Raw genomic sequence first — 10,259 nt, 5'->3', positions numbered from 1 at the left:
CATTGGGGTACAAGTGCCCCTATGCATCAGCACTCCTGCCTGTATCCCTTGGATAAATTCCTAGCAGTGCTATTGCTGGGTCATAGGGCAGGTCTATTTTTAATTTTCTGAGGAACCTCCACACTGTTTTCCAGAGCGGCTGCACCAGTTTGCATTCCCACCAACAGTGCAAGAGGGTTCCCGTTTCTCCACATCCTCTCCAGCATCTATAGTCTCCTGATTTGTTCATTTTGGCCACTCTGACTGGCGTGAGGTGTTATCTGAGTGTGGTTTTGATTTGTATTTCCTTGATAAGGAGTGACGTTGAGCATCTTTTCATGTGCCTGTTGGCCATCCGGATGTCTTCTTCAGAGAAGTGTCTATTCATGTTTTCTGCCCATTTCTTCACTGGGTTGTTTTTCAGGTGTGGAGTTTGGTGAGCTCTTTATAGATTTTGGATACTAGCCCTTTGGACAGGCTGATTCTTACTGGAACCAAACCTTGACTTCGTTCTCTCCTACCTGGAATTAAACTGTCCGATACCTCGCTCCTCCTGCCCAGCAGAGGAAAGGGTTTAACTCCTTCTCGGGGAAAGATAACATGATCTAGGACCTTTCAGTGCTTTTATACATAATATTTAGTATTCCTTGAAAAATGACTCCGAGAGAAAAAGCAGACAATAAAAGGAGAGCCACTGGTAAGCCAGAGTTGTCAGAGAAGAACTTTATTTATTTCTTGGTTTTTTAAATGTTCATTTATTTTTTTTTTTTCAACTTTTTTTTTTATTTATTTTTGGGACAGAGAGAGACAGAGCATGAACGGGGGAGGGGCAGAGAGAGAGGGAGACACAGAATTGGAAACAGGCTCCAGGCTCTGAGCCATCAGCCCAGAGCCCGACGCGGGGCTCGAACTCACGGACCGCGAGATCGCGACCTGGCTGAAGTCGGACGCTTAACCGACTGCGCCACCCAGGCGCCCCTAAATGTTCATTTATTTTTGACAGACCGAGAGAGACACAGAGCATGAGCAGGGGAGGGGCAGAGAGGGAGACAGAGAGAGAGAGAGAGAGATGCAGAATCCGAAGCAGGCTCCAGGTTCCGAGCTGTCAGCACAGAGCCCGACGCGGGGCTCAAATTCATGAGCTGTGAGATCATGACCTGAGCCGAAGTCAGACGCTTAACCAACTGAGCCACCGTAGGCACCCCTAAAATAACTGATTAGTATGTCCAAGGATATGGAAAGGATGATGGACAAAGTGGTTAAAAGGGTAGTTATCAGAGAAATTTGAATCTGTAAGGAAGCCTCAAATGGGCATTCTGGCCCCAGTATCTGCAGTTAAGAAATCTGACTGGGGGCGCCTGGGTGGCTCAGTTGGTTAAGTGGCCAACTTTGGCTCAGGTCATGATCTCACGGTCTGTGAGTTCGAGCCCCACATCGGGCTCTGTGCTGACAGCTCAGAGCCTGGAGCCCGTTTCAGATTCTGTGTCTCCCTCTCTCCCTGTCCCTCCCCGACTTGTGCTGTCTCTCTCTGTCTCTCAAAAATCAATAAATGTAAAAAAAATTAAAAGAAATTTATTTTAAGAGCAGATCAGACACAGCAGATGCCAGGATTAATAAACTGTAAGAGAAGCCAATATATAAAACATCAAAACTGAGACTCAGAGAGGAAAATAATAATAATGATGATAATAATAATAGTAATTTGGAAAGGCAGAACAGAGCACAGGAAGCATCATATACAGTTTAAAAGGTCTGACTGTGTAATTGGAGTCCTGGAGGGAAGGGGGGTGGAGAATGAGGTAGGAACGAGATACTGAAGGTACAATGACTGAGAATTTCCCAAAATATTAGAAAAGCTATTAGCGTTCAGTGAATTGATCCAGATCTAGGTCAATGTACAAAACTCAGCTGCATTTTTTGGGCAGCAGCAACAAATAAAGTACAGAATCTAAAATAACAGTAGATGAGGCCCGCCCATATTATGGAGGGCAATTTGCTTTACTCGGCGTTCACCAATCTAAACATTCATCTCATCCCCAGACGCCTTTGAGTGGATACACAAAATTAACCAGCATAGCAGCCAAGGTACTCTCGAAGAAGAACAAGGCTAAGGGACTTACGCTCAAAGATATCAATATCTATTTTAAACCTATAGTAATTAACATGTGCTATTGACACAAGGTGTTAAGGTAGAGCAATGGAAGAGCCACGGGCATCCAGAAACAGATCCACGCATATATGGCCCCAATTTTACGTCAGAAGTAACGATAGTACAGAAGCGAAAGAATAGTCTTTTATTAGATGATATTAAATTCATCAGATATCAACATGGAAAAAAATTAATCTAGACCCCTTCCTTTCTTCCATCATACCCGAAAACCAATCATATCTAAAAGTGAAAGAATAGGGGCGCCCAGTGGCTCAGTCGGTTGGGTGGCTCAGTCGGTTGGGCGGCCGACTTCGGCTCAGGTCATGATCTTGCGGTCCGTGAGTTCGAGCCCCGCATCGGGCTCTGGGCTGACAGCTCGGAGCCTGGAGCCTGTTTCGGATTCTGTGTCTCCCTCTCTCTGACCCTCCCCCATTCATGCTCTGTCTCTCCCTGTCTCAAAAATAAATAAAACGTTAAAAAAAAATTTTTTTTTTTAAAAGTGAAAGAATATAACCTTGGAAGAAAACAGAGCACATCTTCAATGCCTTAGAATTAGCAAGGCTCTCTGAAACCCACCTTCTTCAGTTCTGCGTTTGGGCTGAATTTCTTTTATCATCCAGCAAATTTATTCTGTTCACCATGTGACATAAGTAGAGTTGGGATTTATTTTATTTTACTTAATTTTTTTTTTAATTTTACTTAATTTTGAGAGAGAGAGAGAGAGCGTGAACGGGGAAGGGGCAGAGAGAGAGAGAGGGAGACACAGAATCCGAAACAGGCTCCAGGCTCCCAGCTGTCAGCACAGAGCCCCACGCGGGGCTCGAACCCACCAACTGTGGGATCGCGACCTGAGCTGAAGTCGGACGCTTAACCGACTGAGCCCCCCAGGCGGCCCTAGAGTTGGGACTTAGATGTTCTTTTTTTTTTTTTTTAATTTTTTTTTTCAACGTTTATTTATTTTGGGACAGAGAGAGACAGAGCATGAACGGGGGAGGGGCAGAGAGAGAGGGAGACACAGAACCGGAAACAGGCTCCAGGCTCCGAGCCATCAGCCCAGAGCCCGACGCGGGGCTCGAACTCACGGACCGCGAGATCGTGACCTGGCTGAAGTCGGACGCTTAACCGACTGCGCCACCCAGGCGCCCCGGGACTTAGATGTTCTTATTTGTGTTGTTAACTGAAACATCCCCACCCAGGCCTTTTCTAGTGGTCACTGACTATGGAGTCGCTCTTTGTTTTACCGTTGGTTCCAACATTCATCAAGTGCGTACAGATGCCATTCCCTTTGTCAAGCACCGTCATTGCTCTTGACCAACTTGACAACTGGTCGGGCTGGCACTTTCGATCCTCACCGTAGAGCACTGACTTCCTCCCACCCACGCACGCTGCCTCGTTTCTTACCCTTCCTCTTAGGAGCCTGTGTCCTCAGCACTGGCTAAGCCTCATCATTTCCAGGTCTCCAAACACACCCTGATTTCCCCCTCTTCCAAGTCTGTTCTCACTGCTTCCCCAGTGGAACAGCCCCCCCTGTGCCATGCTACCTCCAGGCTACCTGCCTGCGGTGTCCTGCCTGCCTTGGCCAGCTTGGGCTCGGTATGCGGGAGGAGCTGAGCAGACGGTGCAGAGATCTCCGTGACTCTTAGAGTTTTCTGAGCCCGAGTGTTCTGTGCCCCTTTATTCGGGGTTTGGAATCATCCCCAAGCTGGGTGGGCCTGGTGCCAGGACCCTGGGGCTTAGGGCTTGGGAAGGGCTTCCTCTGCTGGAGGAGGACAGCACAGGGGCCAGGCAAGACTACCCAGTCATTAACAGGCTCTGCCAGGGAGCAGTCCTGGAGAGGTCAATGTGCTTCTCAAAGACTTTGGCGACACCCACCCCAGAGAGTGAGTATACTTCAAGTTGTGGGTACCCAAGACAGACCACTTGGTCAAGAGACGTTGCTGTATCTCAGACGTGATACACAAAGAGGCCTGCTGCAGGACAAGGGCCTACACTTGTGTTCTCCTTGCCTGCCAGCTCTGGTCTTTCTTGAGTGCAGGGCCAAGGTCACGAGGGGACGTGGCACGAGGAGGGCGGTCAGTGAAGCCGTCTGTTCATTGCGGGTCTCTGTGCTATCTGATGGTTTTGTTCTGTTTGCTCATGGAAGCCTCTAGTTACATCTTGTCCCCATACCGATGGGGAGGTGTTCTTGGCCTTCACCTCACCCCCGTGGCCATTTCAGCAGCAGCCATGGGAAATCTCTCAGCTCCTGGTTCTGCCTCTCCCACAGGTGAGCCAGACTGGGTGAAGACAGGCAACAATGCACATGAGCGTTAGAGCCGGGAGCAGCCGGGTCCACGTTCCTCCTCCACCACCCGCCCTGCTTGGGCCACGAAGCCCCTCAAGCCTCAGCTTCTCCATTTACGAAAAACGCAGATGACAATCTCCAGCTCACGGAGCTGTTGGAGGAGACATAAATGAGACAACATATGTCGAATGTCTCACTTAGCGTGGGTGCCCTGCATATATGCACCAACTGTGTCCCCACCCCATCTATAGCCACACACCTGCTCATCAGGAAGTGAGACTGAGAATATCCACTATCAGTGGAGGGACAGAGATAAACACTCTTCGCGTCAGTGTTACAAGGGCAGGACTGATGGATTGTCCTCAGGGGAGAGGGGACTAGTGTGGGGACATAACTATTGGGCATCATTTTTCCAGGACCCACTGGGTACCAGGCACTGCTTTTTACACACACTCATCTGATCCTCGTGGTAACCCAGGGGGTTGGTACTTGCAGCAGACCAAGGCTCTGGGTGGCAGGGGGGGAGGGGGTCCCATAATCCCTGTCTCCTGGTATCCACACCTTTGTGTGATCGGTCCCCTCTGTTTGGATATGGGTGGGACCTGCTCCAACCAATAGAATAGATAACAGGTGTATTCCATGTATGCGATCACTTTATACAAGACTGTAATGACCTCTTAGGACCACCCCAATCCCAGGCCAGATGGACAAACACCAGGGAAGGCAGGTAGAGTTGCCGTGAAAAAGGCTCAGAAGCTCGGAAGCTGCCCAGTGATTTCAAAGGTGGTTGCCCTACCTGCCATTTATTGCAGATCAGGAACCTGGCCAGAAATCACTTTTTGCTCTTCCCAGAGGAATGACATCATCTCAGTAAACAGTGTCCTGTGTGCTAGAAGACCCATACCTGTGATTTTCAAAAGGAAAATGACCCTTTCGTGGTGCATTCAGACAGAGCACGGAGTGCTTACCAAATAGCCTGCCTCCGGCTTCCGTAGACTCATGGCAAAGCAGATCTGATAAGTTGGTGGGGCCAGGTGGACACTTTGGACCCTGTGGCCTAGGATGGACAGGCAAGACGGCTGCTTGCCCTCCTTCCCCTCGTTTCTGTTACAAGAAGATTTTGATATCAGATATCCCTGGGGCACTGGTGCCTTCTCTGACAGGAGGGAGTTTGATTTGTCCTTTAGACCTTGGCCAGGTACCCCCAGGGGCAAGAGCCCACTGAGCTTGAGGGACCTCTAAACTCAAGAGAAAGTCTTGGCCTGGAGTCCTGAAGGAGTGGCGAGAAGTCTGTGCCGGCTCAGAATCTGGGGCAGGGAGGTCTGCATGAGGTCTGGGCACAGACCCCAAGGCCGGGAGGAAGGTCGGGGATAGAGCCTGCCATGAAAACTGGGGAGGGGGTGCTCAGGAAGGGGGCTGCATGCAGGGGAATCATGGGAGCGAAGTGAAGTGTTGATCTTACGGAGCCATCCAGGCCCTGGACGCAGTGCCCTGGGGTGTCTCTGTACCCAGAGAGTGGCCTCTCGCCCCTTGCGGCTCGTGACCCTGTGCCAACGGGTCCAGACTGACCCAGCTCCACCCGCCCCTACCCTTCGGCCCTGCCTCTGCCAGCCCCCAGCGGTGGGAGCCCTCCCCCAGCTCTCGGTGGGTCCGCCCCTTGCCGGCCCCCTGCGGCTCAGGCCCTGCCCCTCCCCGCAGCCCCTCCCGCTGGCCACGCCCTGTGCGGGCCCCGCCCCACTTAAGGTTGCTCTGCACCTGGGAGGCCTCGCTTGTGTCTCCAGGCCCAGAGGGGATGCGCTCTCGCCATGGCCTCTGGGGCTTCTCCGATCCTTGGGGTGCCCCCGCACCGTCTGTGGGCCCGGAGGCCTGGCATCTACGAAGACGAGAAGGGAAGGACCTGGGTGACGGTGGTCGTGCGGCTCAGTCCCTCCCAGAGAGCTCGGAGCAGGGCCTCCCCAGGCGGCACAGTGAGTTGTCAGGCATGGCTGTGGGGGTCTGGGGGAGGACTGTGCACGGGTGTCAGCCCGTGGGCCTGGCACATGCAGCAATAGAGCCCGGGACAGAGGTGAGAGGAGGCAGTTCTCAATTGTCTGGAAAAAACTGGCCTGTGCTGAGCGCGAGCACAGTGATGTCTTTGCCTGATGCAGACCCCCAGGAGCCCCTGCCTGGAGGGACCACTGGTCTGAGCTTAGCCGGAGGAGATGATGCAGCCCTCATTGGGAGCCCGAGGGGGAGGTAGGTCAGGGCCCAGGCCTCCCCCCGGTGCATGCTGGAAAGGCATCACAGCTGGGCTCTACAGGATGAGTGGGAGTTTTCCAGGAGGTATTGCAACCTAGAGGCAGCAGGTGAGCCAACGGCGTAAAAGAAACGTTGACTTCGGGTTCCCTATCTGCAAAAATGAGAATAATCTGCCTCCTTGGCAAGTGAGAGGCGGCTCACCAGCCGCAAGGCCTTGGGGGCGTTCAACAGATAACACCTTCCCGAATCCCACTTGGGAAACTGATTCCCGAGGCGAGGGTGGAGTGTAAGACCATTTAAGGTTCAAAAGCTCCCCAGGTGGTGAAGACAATCACTCAGGTTGGAAAGCATTCCCTGTAGACGAGGGCTTTAGATTCCAGTCCCTCTTTGAGGGATACAATAAATACTTCCGTGTAATATGGTAAAAGCTTATCTGGGTATTAAAAATGCCATTTAGGCCATCGTAAACATTTTAAACAATACAAAATTCTCCTAGCAATCTTCAAAGAGGCTCTGCAGAAAATTTTGGGTGGAGAACACTGAAAGTCTTTCCCACACCTATGCCAAATAAAGCATGCAAAAAATTCTGAACAAAGTATTTTGGTGGGTTTTTTTGAAAACATAAACATGTTTTCAGTGGGAAAGTGGATTCAAGTAACGTAGTGAAGGATGCAGTAGAGGCACCCAGAGAATGAGCATTTCCCCTTATTTAAGATAATTACTTCTTAGAAGTAGATCTCTATTTTCACATATAATCTTAGGATGGGAAGCAGCGTTCTGAGCCTGATCGAACACAAGGACCAGAAAACTTTTGGTAGAGGGTCTGATAGTAACATTGTCGGCTTTGCAGGCCATACGGAGTCTATAGCAACTGCTTGACTCTGTCCTTGTGGTGAAAAACCAGCCGGAGACAATGTGCAAAGGAATGAGCTTTTGTTTATCTACAATAAAGCTTTATTTAACAAAAGAGGTAGCGGGCCAGATTCGGCCCACAATTTGGTGATTGATACCTGATCTAAAGCCAGAATCCAAAGGCAAAGAGATTTCACCATGTAACTAAAAGCATTTCCTCTGCCAAAAGAACCCATACAAAATTAAGACAACAGACCGAGAAGAGTCATTCGCCGTATGTATGACTGATAAAAGGCCAGTATCCTTAACTCGTAAAGATGCTCCTCACACACAAAAAGACAAATACTCCGATAAAAAAAACTCTGTAAGGAACTTTCCATTTTGTTGCATGACAAAGGGGGCTTTGGTTATAGTTGTTGGTGATTTTCCCACTCACTTTTATACCTTTCTGTATTAGCCAAATTTCATTTTATTTTATTTTTTATGTTTACAATAAGTACGTGAATGCCGTGATGAAATATGATATATTTGGGGGGGAAACCCATCACTCCCAGATCCTAAGGTGTACAGATACTTTATTTTTGGAAAGATTGAAAAAACCGTACAAATGGCTGAGACAGAGGCCTAAGAATATAATCAATTGCTGATGGGTGGGGAGAGTGGCTAACTTTTCAGGGGTACAGTGGGGTGTGGTGGGGTGCATCAGTGGGAGGACCGTACTTGGGGGATCCAGGAGAGAACCAGTCATCCCAGATCCAGATGACACCCCCAAGGGCCATGCCAGGTGCCATGGCTTTAGGTGTGGGATTCTGAAAATATTCACATCTGACGGGGCAGTTTGCCAGCTGGGCCCCGCATCCGGGACTGTGTGTGTTTGCGTGCAGACCAACCATTGGGGGAACCCTGCCCCTGATGTGCCCTTCTCTCTGGTCCCTTCAGCATGAGCCTGAGCCCAGCATCACAGTCCACATGTGGCAGATGCCGGTGCACCCCCAGGAGCCCGTGTCCCCCAGCCAGCTGACCCTGTCCCGGCTGCCCCTCGTGTGGCAGCTGTACTCTGGAAGAAGGTACAGAGCAATGGATTCCAGGCTCTGGGAAATAGTGAGCCATGGCCAGGCAAGTGTGTGGTGGCCCCAGGAGAGGGTGATGAGTGGCCTGTGGTCACTGCATGTGTGCAAAATGAGGCAAAGGATGGAGGGACCGGACTACTGAAATCCACAAACCCATGTTTCCATCTGCTTCAGGCGGATGGACAAGCATTTCTTGGGGACTCTGACCACTGCTCCCTCTCCTGCAGATCGACTCCACAGAGGAGCTGGTCCTGACAGAGCTGCCACCAGGGAACGGGTGACCGCAGAGAGCGGCTCACAGGCTGGTATGTTGGGGTCTGTGTCTCTCGGTGTGGCGGTCAGACAAAGGCAAGGCGGTCTCTCTTCTTTACAGGAAGGCAGTGCTGGTTTCCCTTCCCTCATGCTGTTCCCTGAGCTTATCTTCCACAGCCACCCTGTCACCCTCCTCCCCTGATCCCTTGGATGTGTTTTTCACTGTGGGCAGGTCCCCCACCTTCACAAAGCATGAGATCTCACCAAATAATAGTCATCATGTAATCTTTGTAAGAATTCTGTGAGGTGTATGTATTGAAGTGCCACTCTCCAAAGGAGAAAACTGAGGGTTGGAAGGATTTCCCCAAGACCTGGAGCCTGGAAATAGTAGCAGTCAAGCTCACATCCATTGAGCATGATCTCTTGGTCTGACCATGGCCCTGGGGTGCCATCAGTCTCATTGGTGGCAGTGGCCTTCAAGGACCTGCCTCCTCCCTGACACTAACCAGGATAGGGCCAGGTGCCTTGGAAGGACTGGAGCTGAGGCTTGCCCTCCTGTCCCTGGGTCCAGTTTGGGTTGGGCGCCCCCTTCCTCCATGGTTCTCTGTCTCCTTCTGTCTTCTCCCAGGTCTTGCCGGCCCTATGGATCTTCAGTGAGGATCTTTTCATACCTGCCCTTCTGTTAGCACATCTAGCATGGCCTCCCTGGGGGGAAGGAGGCAGCTGGGCCCCTGCCTACTCTGCTTTTCTTGTTGTCATCAGCTGTCCTGCTCTGCTCCACACTCAGTGACTTGCTGGACGGACCCCCATCTGTGTGCTGGGCTCAGCTCCCCCACTGGCTGCGATCCCTGGTTTCTCTTTCCCCTTTGTGCCCTCATACCGGCCTTCCAAGTGCCCCTTCCCAGATCCCCATCAGGCCCCCTCCAGGCACTGGCCCGGTCAGACCCCCGGCCTCCAGTGCAGCCCATGATTGTTACTTGCTGTCAACCCACTCCATGTCAGGCAGGGAGTGACTCAGTTTAAGAGCAGGCCTCAGAGGGAGCCAGGTCTGGACTTGGGACTCAGATGGGCATCAGTTCTGCTGGGCTGCTGGCATGGAGTGCTGGGCAGGCTGTCCACTCCTGGTCCCAGGCAGCCTGCACCAGGGGCTGTGCGCAGGGATGGATGGATTTGGCCCATGGCTCTCCTGCTTCTTCAGTCCTTTGGCTCCTGCATGTGATGCTGGTCCGTGAAGTTTCCTCCCTGTACTGGTTAATTAAACCTCATTGCTTGTTGTCAACTTTTGTGCTGAGTCAGAGCTTAAACTGGTTTCTGGTAGAGAAGAGCAGCTTAGGCTGCACTTAAGGTTAAGGTAAATTCTAATTACCCATTTGGTGCTCTCCCCACTAGGAGGAAGCTGTGATTGGCCCATTTCAGGAGCAGGACACCGGGGGAA

The 10,259-nt window shown here is 51.2% G+C and overlaps 1 protein-coding gene across 1 annotated transcript; it reads left to right on the top strand.

Moving 5' to 3' along the window:
* The first annotated feature begins 6,155 nt into the window (after positions 1 to 6,155).
* Positions 6,156 to 8,714, top strand: TCL1B (TCL1 family AKT coactivator B). The gene is made up of 2 exons (XM_025919393.2): positions 6,156 to 6,379; positions 8,448 to 8,714. Exons 1-2 carry the CDS (start codon positions 6,218 to 6,220, stop codon positions 8,712 to 8,714), a joined length of 429 nt encoding a protein of 142 aa, XP_025775178.2. The 5' UTR covers positions 6,156 to 6,217.
* Positions 8,715 to 10,259: the final 1,545 nt, after the last annotated feature.

The sequence above is a fragment of the Puma concolor genome, chromosome B3, assembly GCF_028749965.1.
Source record: "Puma concolor isolate L17-30 chromosome B3, mPumCon1.1.hap2, whole genome shotgun sequence".
Classification (NCBI taxonomy): Eukaryota; Metazoa; Chordata; class Mammalia; order Carnivora; family Felidae; genus Puma; species Puma concolor.
The sequence above is the reverse complement of the archived record's forward strand: the minus strand, read 5'-3'. Positions and strand labels throughout refer to the sequence as shown.

What these genes read in the sequence shown, in the direction of transcription:
- TCL1B (XM_025919393.2), top strand. Translation starts at nt 6,218, where the DNA reads ATGGCCTCTGGGGCTTCTCCGATCCTTGGGGTGCCCCCGCACCGTCTG. An exon ending in GGGCCTCCCCAGGCGGCACA is followed by an intron (nt 6,380 to 8,447) that starts GTGAGTTGTCAG and finishes CTTCAGCATGAG; the next exon opens with CCTGAGCCCAGCATCACAGT.